Source organism: Suillus bovinus (genome assembly GCF_016758785.1).
Source record: "Suillus bovinus strain UH-Sbo-P2 chromosome Unknown EDB93scaffold_18, whole genome shotgun sequence".
Taxonomy (NCBI): domain Eukaryota; kingdom Fungi; phylum Basidiomycota; class Agaricomycetes; order Boletales; family Suillaceae; genus Suillus; species Suillus bovinus.
Window position 1 is genome coordinate 448,332 of NW_024542074.1, and position 13,704 is coordinate 462,035.

A 13,704-nucleotide genomic window follows, 5' to 3' on the forward strand; every position below is an offset into this window, starting at 1 on the left:
CCCATGATTGGTGTAGGAGGGTTAACATGACCATGTTCATCATAATTTACCTTCCACCGCTCTATGCTTCTGGGCGATACTCCGAGAGCAACAGCAATGTGCTCAATGTCCCATCCTTCCTCCAAAAGCAGGTACAGGGCTCGTTCTTTCCGATCGCGACTGATACTCTGGTAGACCATGACGAGTCTGAGTGACAAACGTGTGAGATATGATATCTTTGAAGCCGTTCAGAGGCATACAAAACTCGAAAGTGATTTAATTGAATTTTCAACATTTTCACTATTTTTGAACCGTTTCGAACACGTGAGTCAAGACTTTCCGGAAGGACTGTAATATGTTCGAGTTGCTATGGCATGTGGCTGTGTACAAGCTATTATTGTATTTCCCTTATCCTCAGACCTCTTGTCTGCCACTACGCTTGTCACCTTATCTGTGCAAGCCCATTTGGTTCCCCTCCGACTGCACGTTCCGCTGGATATAAGAAGATTCGCTTTCAGTATCGGCTTGTTTTTACACCACCACGATGCGCTTTTCGCGGGTATCGCTCATTCTTGCCGCAGGGTCCACTATCATACCATACGTCAGTGCATGGGGAGCGGTAGGTGAGTATGGTGGAGCGTCGCCTCTGAAGAGTCTAATCTTTCTATAGGTCATGAAGTCGTCGCGACAGTCGCTCAGATGCATCTGCATCCTTCAGTCATGCCCATTCTGTGTGACATCTTGAACTACAAAGGGGACTGCCATCTCGCTCCGGTTGCTGCCTGGGCGGACAAGGTCCGTGGTTTGCCACAGTATAGGTGGACAGGCCCCCTTCACTATATTGGCGCAACGGATGACTATCCTAGCGAGACTTGCCTTTTTCCGGGAGAGAAAGGCTGGGAGGGTAGAAGGAATATCAACGTGCTTAGCGGCATAAGGAATACCACAAGTACTCTGGAGAGTTACATGGGCCTGCGCAAAGCTGGCTTGACCACTGCGAGCGATGAAGATGCAGCACAAGTCGCACTCAAGTTTCTCATTCACTTCGTCGGGGATATGCATATGCCATTGCACCTCACAGGACGTGATCGAGGAGGGAACGGAATTAAAGTCTCATTTGACAGTCGTGTAACAAGTCAGTCGTTCCCGCTCTTATCTTTCCTCGCTCTTATCATCATCTTCCATAGACCTTCACTCTCTCTGGGATGGCCTCCTCATAGCCAAAAGAATCCGCACAATACCATCCAATTATACCCGCCATCTGCCACTTCCCGAAGTTGAGACTCACCTTCGGGGTACTATTTACGACCCCTATATTCGCCGTATCGTATGGGAAGGCATTATGGGCAAGTACGAGAACGAGCTCGACTCATGGCTTACGTGTCCCGCCGAACCCTCCGTCCAACTCCTCCAAACTCACTGGGAGCAATGGTTATCTTGGACTTTTGGGCGTCGCACAGGGTCTTGGATTGTGGGGTCGCATCTTACAGATGGAGGTTTGAACACCGATGATGAAACCTTGTGTCCATACCATTGGGCAACTCCCATTCACGCTCTGAACTGCCAGATCGTGTTCCCGAAGGCCTTAGATGAACCACCATACAACCGTGTTTCCTTCTCTGAGGGTACTCACGATCATGCCTGCAACTCATCCAATCAAACTCTTGAAGTCCACTGGCTCACCAGGCCGAGGAAGAATCCATACCTCGAGCTCGACACGCCCGAGTATTCCGGGGCAATCGAGGATGCATGGATTGTTGAGAAGCTGATGTCTCAGGGTGGTATTAGGCTTGCAGCTATTCTCAATTGGCTCTTCGCAGATATGGGGGACTCGACTATCTCAAATAGAACTTATATCTTGTAATTCTACGTTTGACTTGTACTACATACCATAGAACGTGCCTCGCAGTGCCCGGTCATATGCAAAACATAACATATTTTATTGACACAAACATGGTCGTGTTCAAGTACATATAAAGATCTGGGATCACAGTTGACCTAAAGCATGACAGTAAGCAAGGTGTTCAACAGGACCTCGACATAAATCAGAAAAGCCGATGTTTTCTTGTCTCCCGCAAGGCAACGCCCGCTGGACCAACGCACATGAATCAAAACGAGGCATAAACGTATCTCTTGCAAACAAGAGTGATCAAACGAACGTGCAACTACGGGAGACTCAAAGAATGGATGAACTTGGTTTCGTCTTGCAAATATGAATGCACAAAATCATAGTGGATACTCACTCTACCATAATGAGCACATCGAGGAAGAACCAGTGTATTCAACTGTAACAGTAGCGTTAGCATGTTGTGCTCTCCGTAAATCAAGAGAAAAGCGGATCAGGATTGAGAATTTTTGGTAAAAGGTTGTCCACAAGAGATTGTGTCTCTTTCGGAAGCAGAACTGATTGTATCATCACAAAAAAAGTGCACTAAAGCTCCAACATCGAGAAATTTTGCTGCTCACCTTAATCCAGTTGATCCATACGACTGGGAGACGACAGAGCGAGAGCGGAACATGAACATGGAATAAGAAAATCGCGAGAGAAACTGTATAGGTGTTTTTGAATCTCCGCCAGACTCCGCTTCAGGATCAAGCTCGGCAAGGAAGCCTATTTTTTTCATACTTTCACCATTGCGCACACGGCGATACACATGTATACTGGCGAAGGTAAGCCTCACGACTTATGCTCTCGAATGACGATACTTTCCATCCTCGAGTCGGCGACGGTCTCCAATGAGCCATCACTCGTAACATGCATCACCAACTGATTCTCATCTTCATGCTTCATGCTCATCTGCATCACTTGCTTACTTTTCCTTTTCTCTTTTGACAGATCGTCCTGTGATGGTTGTATAATAATGGAGCACTGGTGAGTATTTTGCTATATCCCCTTCCCCTTCACTCCCCAAGATGCTCTATAACATACAAGCATATGTCCGATTTTCATGATGGACAATTTGTTCTTCCTGAGGGAACGTATCTCGTTGTTGAATCTTATCTGATGTTTCATCCTCTAGATACAGCCTTCGTCGTGCTTTCTGTATTGTTACTTGTCAAAAATTGTATAACATCGATTAGGTTTCATGATGTGAATTGAAATGTTCTTAATTCCCTCTTGCGAAAGCATCCTCCAATCGAGACTTTATATGAGCGTTGACATTGACACGATTCGACATGGTGTGATTCTGTGAAATACTTGAAAATTTGGTTTGCATAATTGAAAACTACAGACTGCATACATATACTCGAAGCACATTTGTGTCATATCAGGGACGTCGTATACAGCATAACTAGTACAAACTGTGGGTGAAAGGAGGTAAGTGGGAACTACTGGCGATGTCCAGCGTGATTGAGGCTTGTCGCATACTTCCACATAGCTTCCAATCAATATCGTCCCAACGTTGACGACAGTATGTGACCATCCAGAGCGCAGCGACGGCGCGGCAGATCATGCTATGAGAAGAAAAACCTGCTATCAACATCGCTAGGAGTGAAATGCATGAGGGACCACGAAAAGAACGAAATGAGGGAACAACTCACCGAATATGAAACAATTCAGGGACGAGAGAACGAAGAATATAGGCGTGACTATCGACAACAGGTAGGACAAGACAAAGTAGCCGCCCGGCCTGAGTTGCTGATTATATCAAGTCAGCCAATATAATCAGCATGGCGAGAATGAGACTTACTTCTCGAGTCCAGTGGCGATCGGTGTGCAGCCAACGTATCATACTCGAGCCAGACGTCAACATAGCGAGCACGGCGAACATAAGGGATATAAAGAGGAGACAGTAGGAAACGGGCGACGTATAGTCGAAGTATAACACGGGGGAGGCCGTACTGACGAAGACACCGCTTATGGCGAGGAGGACGCTTGCCTTAAGTTATGAGAGCATGTCAGCGTCGGCTCTGGTTCGCGACGGGCGCAGAGTTGGATAGCTTACCGTGGTGATGGTGCTGGCCAGGATGGAGCACAACCTGGTCCTAACGGTTTCGAAGGCTTGCTCTGATTGGAGCGACTTCCAATGATCATCAAGATTTGGGCGTCCCAGTGCCAAAAAACACAACACCCTCATTACGAGGGACGTAGGACAAAGGGCTTCTGGAAGGGGGAGTTCTTCTGCAGATGTTCTGCCATCAGCCGCAATCTGGAAGGGTCGGCGTCATTCGGTCATAAGTCAAGGATTCCTAACTTTGAAAGCACACCTGAATGGAACAGGATGAGGACATGGTGTGAGAGTACAGAAGGACTAATGCTCATACTGACAACAAGGAGGTGCAATATTTATACTAAAGGGACGGATACCGATTGCTGTGATTGAAGTGTATGGTTGGCCAATGAAGTTGAACGAGTGTTGAAAGTAGGCGGCCAATGAAAACACGGGACGATCGGAAGTGTCACCTACAACGTCGTATATTACTAACGGGACTTTCGAAAATTCCGCGAAAACGTATCACGTGCGTTTGAAAGCAAAACGAAACTTCGAAACCCTGAATTGAAATCGCTGGGAATTGTCCCCACTCGTTTTTACCCAATTTGGCCACAGAGTTTTGACGGTCAAATGCGGACAAAACCTTGTTACCTTTTGAAATGAGTGAGTTTGACGGTCAAATGCAGACAAAACCTTGAGTGAGTTTGATGGTCAAATGCGGACAAAACCTTGTTACCTTTTGAAATGAGGTGAGTTCGCTAAGTGCTTTCAAAATTTCATCTTTCTGCTTTCGCTTTCGCAAAAAATGATTAAATTTCGCTTTTACCTGTCATTTTGGCTTTCAAATTTCACCCTCCGCTTTCCCTTTCGCTTTCACAAAAAATGATTCAATTTCGAAGACAGCACGGAACATCCCGGACTAGATATGGGAATTCTACCCTGAAGCGCTTGCCGCCTTTCGGATATTATTTTCTGCTACAAACTTTAGTGAGCTCCGATGGCTCAGATCCTTGTGTGCGTCCACATACAATGAAGACAAGTCTGGCGGGGGAGCCGGCCACAGGTAGGAGCCTCAGATCCTTGTGTGCTTCTTACCACCTTTGTTACTAACTGTCTCCTCATCTAGCCTCACCTCGATGTGGATGTGTCACCTTGTAGCTACAATTGGGAATCCGAGGTTCAATTCGCTGTGTCACATTCACTCCTACTAATGTGGGAGTTGCAGCTCACCTCAGCTCACTTTCTCACAGGTCGGGGCGACCGCTGGGGCCAGGTTGCCCCCTTCCACCCAAAAAGCTATCTGCTTTCCAAGCAGATGTTCTCACTACTGCACAAGAGTGTGCGTGACACACGGACATCCTTTACCAGCTGCTCCTTAGGCTTGTACTATCACTTGTCTGTCAACAACATTCTACAGCAGGTTGCAAGTGATTGGATAGAAATTTATTTCTTCGCTCATTATTGTTACGACTGGGATAGTTCTGCTGTCAAGGATCAAAGATAGATCACTCAGTCGACAGTTCGTCGGCCTTCCTAGTACAAGGAAGGTGTCTTGGTTCAAGGGTTCACGCTGCACGAGCCGCGGCTTCTATGCAGGATCAGCGGCGAGTGGTTTTAGCACTTCTGCCTAGGCGGTGAGTGGTTTTAGCACTTCTACCGCAGTCAAGGGTTCAGGCTAAGACAGTGAGTGACTGTCTTAGAATCAGAGTTCAGGCTACAAGGGTGGAGACCTTGTAGATCAGGTTTCAAGGGGAAAACCCAGTAGATTAAGTTAAGGAATACATCTATGGTACATGGGGTTTATATAGGTAAAAGGGAGCAGCGCAGCTGCGACAGGAATGGTAACAAAGATAGGAAAAAGAGTACAACCTATCAAGATAGCAAAGATAGGTGAAACCACCATGTGGTGCAAGATAGTATCTATGTTACAATCAAGAAGAAGAGAAGTGCGGACAGCCCGCTTGAAAAGAGAATAGCCGGGTCTAGATGAGTCTAGAATCGGCGGCATGGTTACAAAGGAAAAATGAAATAGGAGTAAATGTTATTGTAACAATTATTGTCCTATGCTACTTCAGTGACTTACTTGCTGCGTACCTATATTCATTTGTGTGTTTTTTAGGGCTCGTTTTCACTCGTCCATCTACATTTCCGCTTATGGAGAGGAAATGTCTGCAGGCACATAGTTGGAGTTTGGCGGATCCCATTATCTGATCATATATATATCCTGCTTGCTAACTGCGCATGTATGAATAGATACCACTGAATCTAATGGCTGATGTTACGACTTGGATGGTATCTGTTGGCGACGCTCAAACAGAGTGTGTGTCGTCAACGGTCAAGGACGTCCTTGGGCTAGCCCAAGGTTAGGGGTCTTACTTGGCGAGGCTTTGGCAAGTAAGATTTGACGCCTATGTCCAAATCAGGTAGCTTACGTCAAGCGGGTGCTAGACGATGAGCTGTATCTGCCAAGGCTTATGACACCCGAAGGTTAATCGTAAGATCGTCATGAATTAGAAGGACGGAAGTCCGACTAGTTAACAGGGGCTTTGCTTGTTGACGAAGTCGATGAGTAAAGATCGAGACTAAGGACTTATCCGTGAAGAGCAGATAAGAAGATAGAATATAGACTGCTGGCTAGGCAGAAAGGATCACTCTGGTGAGAGTAGGAGGTCAAGAACCAAGTAGATTCAAGTTAGGGAATATAGTACATGGTAGCGAGTTTATATAGAGGACAGGAGGCGTATTAGTGGGTGATAACTCGTACTACCAAGAGAGGCAAATGGTAAAGGGTATAACCATATAAGGAAAGCACGTTCGGGTTGAGCTAGAACGTGCTTGATAAGAAAGTGAGTCAAAGGTCGAAAATAAGAAGTGAAACATGCAGGGGCATGATCGTGCAGCTGCGGAGCTAAGTATAAGTCGCATGTGCGACTGCGCACTGAGTCAAAGATCAAGAAAGGGAAAAGGGCAAAGGGGATGCGTCATGCATCATATCATAGGTTACCGTCCAGACGGTAAGGGCAAAGGGACTGTCCACAGGATCAGTCAGGTGGTGGAACGGAGCACGGGTATGCTTCGTCAGCGAAAGGATCCGGCCAGATGTACTGGCTTTGCTGAAGCGACAGGTAGAGGGCGAACGGGAATGCGAGGATGACAAGGATAACAAGGGTGAGGTTGGGGTAGGGGTATGATGCGAGGGCTGATACCAGAAGGATGAGGAGAAAAATGGTAGGAGCTCAAGCGTCTAGATGTTCTTGTAACAGCTGATGACCTTGACAATGCCTCTATTGTAGTGCAAAATACATATCAGTCCTTTTTAACTCTTGGGGAACATGTTTCTGTTGCTCTTCGCACTCAACTTGGAGATGCTGCACGTTTGATGGAGGAGAAACGACTTTGCCTATGATTCTTGGACTCAATCTCCCAGGTATATTACAGCATAGGGAATGCACTTCTGGCTTCATGCTGAATTCTGTCTCCTCTTTATATCCCTTATGCTCGCTGTACTCACTATGTTAACATCTGGCTTGAGTATGACATGTTGGCTGCACACTGATCGGCACTGGATGCAAGAAGTAAATTTATTTCTCGCCATGCTGATTGTATCGGCTGACTCAATATGATCAGCAACTCAGGCCAGGCGGCTACTTTGTCCTGTCCTACCTGTTGTCAATAGTCACACCTATATTTTTCGTTGTCTTGTCCCTGAATTGTTTCATATTCAGTGAGTTGTTCCGTCATTTCATGCTTTCCTTAGTCCCTCATGGATTTCACCCCCAGCAATGTTGATAGCAGGTTTTTCTTCTCCTGATATAATCTACTGTGCCATCACTGCGATCTGGATGGTCACATATGTCGTCAACATTGGGACAATGTTGATGGAAGCTATGTGGACATCAGGGAAAACCTCCCATGCCAACTTAGGTATACAATAGACAAAATATATCTAACTTGTCTAAGTCAGATAAAATATCACAAATTAGAGCTAGATATACATAAACTCAATATTGTTCATAATACACAATGTAATTATTGCAAAGTTATAGAGTACTACCTAAGGGTCACAAAATTATGCCTATCTATGTAACAATTAACCAAAAATGTATCACATTCCTCAAGAACATTGTTACTCTTCCAGTCACAAGACATGCAGGTATGGAGATTCAAGAAATTTGACACCTGAATCCTACTGAGTGATGAATTGATCAATGTGAGTATGCAATTTTAAAATATCTCTCAAGTCCAACATTTGTGTGTATTCAGTTGTATCATGCGACTTGTTTGTTGAACGAAATATCTCGAGTCCAACATTTGTGTGTATTTGGTTGTATCATGTGACTTGTTTGTTGAGCAAATTGCCAAAGTGGCACCATGCCATGTCTTCTTTTTCTTCTTCGACTCTCACTCTTGTCTTTCTCCCTGGTGTTCATGCACTACATACAATTAAGGTGTGCAATGTTTATTTTATTCTAATCTTGTTCTTTATATTTACACGAAACTATTCTAGGAGACTTATAGGATTATTTCTTGCTGCTCTCGTATTTGCATGCACTTGTTCTTCTTTGCTTGCGCATACTCATTCTTGGCGCCTTGCACAATTGGTAAGTTTTTGCTTGTTTATTCATCATTCATTTATTGTATTTTGTTTGTTTGCTCATTTGCATTGAAAATAGTGATGGACAGGTCCAGTTTGGTCCAGTTCTCAGGCAAATTCTGAGAACCACAAACCTGACCATAGGTTTGGTTCTCCCAGTGAGCAGAACCAAGGACTGGACCATCGGTTTGGTCCAATAATGGTCTGGTTCTGGTTCAGCAAGGGTTCGAACCGAGAACCGAACCATCCAAAATAATAAAAATTTCATCAAGAAAAATCATATAAATGAAACATGCCTGACAACAGAAGTACTAATACTAAATGCTACTAGACCAGTTCACCATCCTCGTCATCTGTATTGTCATGGAGTGCAGCAATCAACGAATCCAGATGTTGCTCGGCATCACTAGCAGCAGAGATGTGGCCATTGTGGTATGCACTCTTCAACAGTTGCAAGTTCTCGAATACATCCTTGTTGAGATGATTCCGTCATTTGGTTCCCATTAGTCCACCGCTTGAAAAGGCATGCTCCGATGCTGTGCTACTACCCTGGATGGCTAAATAATCTCGGGCCATGCATGAAAGTGTCGGATATTGTGACTGATGGTGCTGTATGAAGTTGATGTAAATGAACTCGCAATGATGAGAAAAAAAGACTTACACCCCACCAACCCACAACATCCTCCATCTGCTCGAGAGGACTCCGGAGGTATGCAGTAAGTTCAGCACGAGGCCTAAGCTGGGTGCGATCAGATGCTTGATGTGCATGTACAGCAGCAAGGACCCAGGAATGGCCATATTGGGCTTGTCCAGGTGGTGCTTGTTTGATGTCTGCATCCACAGGAGCTGAGACAGGGGCAATAGTATAGTACTCATCAAACTATCGAAACATGTCAGCAAATATTGGCTTCAATGGTCAACAAATATTAAACATACCACTCGTTCGAGATCTTTGAGACCAATTTTGAAGGATTCCGTATCCCACTGATGCTCAAAATAGGCAACCTTGACATTAGGATTGAGTGCTAGACAAATAAAGTATGCATTAGTAGCTTTTGTTTTGTCATACCACTTTGCAACATTGTTCAATCCCTTGAGAATAGTGTTGCAGACTTGTGAGAATTGAGGAAGGGCTGCCATATTTTCCCAGGACTTCTGCAAAAACTCGAGAACTGGAATTGTCCACCAGACGGAAGGATCGGACGAACTGGAAAATGTTTGCGTGGCGCTCACTTGTTCCTGTGCAAATATTAGTAATAAGTACAGTTGGTAGAACTAGATACACATACCTGAAGAACTTCGTGCACCAATTGCTCCCAGTCCTTTTTGTCAAGACGAAAGTCCGCATAACATTTGCCTTTGAGGCCAGGAACGGCCTCACTGTCATCTGCAAGCTCGACAAAAAGATTGACACCCTATAAAGAACAATGAGCTCATGGACGTGCAACATATGAGAGACGTACCTTTTGAAGTAACAACATGTGGGTGATAAAACTATGCATGGACACCCATTGAGTCCGTATCCATTGTGTAAGCTCCAGAACAGGGACATCTGCTTGTTTACATGACTGTGCAAAGAATGTGTGGGCTGAGGTGATGCACAGATCTATAATCAATAGTTAGTAGAATGTAAAAGTTGTCAGACGGAAGTCAACAAACCTGTTTCACAAGCGCAAGAGCCTTACCAATTGAATCACCGACTCCAAATTCATCATCCTCATCATCATCCTCTTCACATTTATCCACTCCCTCATAATCAATCCCATTCAAACTGACATCTAAAGCATCGAAATCAATATCCAAGTGTTTAACTGCTGCCTTGATTTACTTTAGAAGTTTGCGGCTAGATGTTGGTGAGATGGCCATGAGAAAATGTCCAGCAGCAAGGTTGATAGTGTGTTCCATGCATCTGGTATTGAGTGAGTGATGAATGCACCAAATGATGAGGCAAAATCATACCTGATGTGACCTTCTACTGGATCCCACCTCTGCACATCAGACTTGGACTTCTTGTTGGTGTTGACAGTGTCGGCAAACACCATGAGACATGTGTTGTTACTGGCAGCATTATCACACGAGAACCAACCAACCTTTTTGTGAAGACCATAGCAGTCAACAGTTCGTGTGAGCAAGTTGGCCATATTGGCTCCTGAATGCCGTCCTTCCATTGGAGCAAAGGCAAGTTGTTCAGTTCGGAGTTTCCAGGCATTAGGACTTTCAGGTGGTGCATGTATATAATGGCCAGTTACCAAAAGAAAAGGGTCACCAGGATCCGAAGTCCAAGCATCAAAGGTGAATGAGACTTTGCCAGGTATATCCTGCACCACAGCATCAGTACTCAGAACTCATGAAATAATACAAGTACACACCTTGAGAATTTCCTTGACACGCACTTCAGTAGCTTTGGCTTTCTTGATGATTTCCTCGCAAAGGGCCTTTCGGTGCAGAATATCCTCATCAGACAAGGTTGGTCGGACATATCTCAGCAAGCGCTGAAATGGTGCCTTGTCCACCACTTGGAATGCCTGTATGATTTGGTTAGTCATGTGTTGTTATTTGAACTATGAACAATTGAATTACCTTGTCTTCGCATACAACCAGCTCGACAATGTAGTCAAGAAGACCGCTGGTAGTGAAAACGGGTGCCCGAGGCTGATGAACTACAATGCCATCAAGACTTCCTTGACTGGATTACATAATGAGTATGTAGTAAGTAGATTACAGAGGAAACTTACCTTTGGAGAGTCCCATCAGACTTTGGACATGCTTGCACGTGCATATGGATTTGCAGATTCTTGCAGTGTGCTTGATAAACAGCAAAGTGGTCAGGATGCCTACAACACTGCTCTGTCAGCAATAGTACTTAGTCAGTGAAGATACGGCACTTGCCTAGCGATATGGGTATGAAGTGTTGACATACCTCCTTTGAAGAAGCAATGGTGAGCCAGGACACCGTTCTTTCTACAGAACCAAGTCAGTTAAGTTACTTAAGTAAAGGTGATATTGGTATGATTACTAAAACTCACTCGCAGATGGTACAAACATGTCCAGGCTCGGACACATCATTCTTTTTGACAAAGATGGTGCGGACGTCTGCAGTACATTCGCTTTTGAGACGAGTCCTGCCTGCCTCACGGTCCACATCCTTCATAGCTTTAGTTTGCACATATGAAGCCTCCGCACCATTGTCTGTGCACTCTGCATCGTCTTTGCCATCTGGATTGCCTGCATCGTCACTAGAAGCACTGGAAGCTGGAATTACCTTGCACGCAACTTCTAGAGATTAGAGGTAGAGCGTGATAGAAAAGATCTAACAGGTAAGAGTAAGTCTCAGTCTCTGGAAAGAACTCTTATTGACGAAGCATGTACCTAACGGGTAAGAGTAACTACGCTAAGTCAGTTAGGTGTAAGGATAACGGTTAAAGGTATAGACTCACATCTCAGTCTCTGGAAAGAACTGAGATGCTCGTAATGATTGGGCGCTAGTATTTATACGGTAAGCGCTCTCGATTATTTTGAAGGTAGAAATTTACTTTGGACCATTTCAGTCCCGACGTCAACAGGTACTCCCTGTTCCTTCCGTTCCCGACGTCCCTCGACCAATGACTTGCGCTCGTACCTGCTGCTTGTCATTTCCTACTCGTCATCTTGTGCCTGTCCATCGGGTCTCTTGGTCTTCTTCAACTCTGGCGCTTCGGATTCCAACACAACTTGTCAGCTGGTCCCTGGACCACTGTCCACAGCCTTTCACTTGCTCTGAGCTGAACTCGACGAGGCAACATTGTCAGGGTCAACAATTTTCGTCAAAGGTCTTGGTGCGCACTACGTCGAGCACCAGTAAAGAAATGGTGCACTGGGGCAGTAGATTTTTTGGTGGTGGGACCAGGGGCAGGTAGAGGGCACTCGTCATCTGGGTTGTTGTGCCACATGATTTCGGAAGCATCTTTGAGATTGCCGTCAGCGCCAACAGCACACTGGTCAGTCATGATTGTGGGCGGGAAACTGTAGTCAAGCTCACCATAGAACTCATGCCCTGCAGCTTTAAGCCAGCGCCATGATTATTGATTGAAAAAATGTCAGTTTGTTTGATAAATTACCTTGAACTCATTGATTGAAGATTTGAAGTGTCGTCGTCAAGGCATCGGAGTCGCAGATGAGTCCATGATATCGACAATCTGTTAAAGTAAGTGCGGATCACTTGATCTATTCTTACTAATTCAAAAGACTTACTACTAACGGTTCAGAACTGGTTCTGTAAGTCTGCATCGTCCTCGAACTGAGGACTGGACTAATGGTCCGGTTCCACCTGTTGCCCGAACCTTGAACCGGACCTGGCCACCACTAGTTGAAAATGGCTATATAGGTGTATGCAGTGCTCTTCTGGACGGTACATGGCGCTCCGGCCAAGTTTAACTTTACCAGAAATCAATTTAGCGAGGTCTATTTCTTCCATGTCAAATTTCTGAAAGATTTTAGCGCAAAATCGCCCGAGAAATTCCACAAGTTGATGGCCGATATCTTCGCTGCAATACAGTATGTCCAGTCTTGTTCTCTTGTACACCTTAAATGCACTCGAGTCTTTTGTAAGGGATCTCATGCAGCACAAGAGTTCCGCCACTGATGCGGAAGCTGATGCGCTTGCATTCCTTGACCTCGACGGGATGGATGAGGACTAAGTCTCCATAGTATTACCTCTCGAAATCGTTATATACTCGCTCTTTACTATTACATTCTTTTTAATGAAAACTTGATTTCTTTCTTGTATACAAGTCAGTTCTAGTGAGCAATAATAAATCTGAATGCAAGAAAATCTTCGCAACGTTAGCGCTAAGTTTATGCTACGTTCTGTACAATGTGCAAAAATATCGTCTAATTTTGAAAAAGTTAAAGGGGGGGGGGGGGGGGGTAAAAGAGTCTCCATAATCTGCTAAACACTGTATTTAGGAAAAAATTTCAGTAATTATTGAAGTTAGATCTAAACTTAGCTAGGTTTGCACGGCAGGTTTTCCCTGATGGAAGTATGCGACAAGCCTCAATCACGCTGGATATCGTCAGTAGTTTCTACTTACCTCCTTCTTTCACCGACGGTTTATACTGTCCCTGATATGACACAAATGTGCTCCGAGTATATGTATGCAGTCGGTAGTTTTCAATTATGCAAACCAAATTTTCAAGTGTTTCACAGAATCACACCAT

General features: G+C 44.8%; 3 protein-coding genes across 3 annotated transcripts; 2 read left to right on the plus strand and 1 right to left on the minus strand.

Annotated features, from left to right (window-relative positions):
- Positions 1–523: 523 nt before the first annotated feature.
- EDB93DRAFT_1082975 (phospholipase C/P1 nuclease domain-containing protein) lies at positions 524–1,843 on the plus strand (the record flags this gene model as incomplete). The annotated part of the gene is made up of 3 exons (XM_041445728.1): positions 524–602; positions 650–1,114; positions 1,167–1,843. The coding sequence occupies 3 exons, from the start codon at positions 524–526 to the stop codon at positions 1,841–1,843; spliced, it is 1,221 nt and encodes a 406-aa protein (XP_041309108.1).
- A 1,335-nt stretch (positions 1,844–3,178) lies between these two features.
- EDB93DRAFT_1137989 (uncharacterized protein) lies at positions 3,179–4,496 on the minus strand (the record flags this gene model as incomplete). The annotated part of the gene is made up of 5 exons (XM_041449214.1): positions 4,189–4,496; positions 3,927–4,130; positions 3,672–3,860; positions 3,523–3,619; positions 3,179–3,466 (listed from the first exon to the last, which is right to left on the minus strand). Coding segments are annotated over exons 1-5 (671 nt in total), but the record flags the coding sequence as incomplete, so codon positions are not given.
- Positions 4,497–11,871: 7,375 nt separating this feature from the next.
- EDB93DRAFT_1102990 (uncharacterized protein) lies at positions 11,872–13,184 on the plus strand (the record flags this gene model as incomplete). Its single annotated transcript, XM_041447259.1, has 7 exons — positions 11,872–11,903; positions 11,995–12,004; positions 12,252–12,400; positions 12,449–12,485; positions 12,753–12,762; positions 12,882–13,041; positions 13,097–13,184. 7 exons carry the CDS (start codon positions 11,872–11,874, stop codon positions 13,182–13,184), a joined length of 486 nt encoding a protein of 161 aa, XP_041309110.1.
- Between the last annotated feature and the right edge of the window lie 520 nt (positions 13,185–13,704).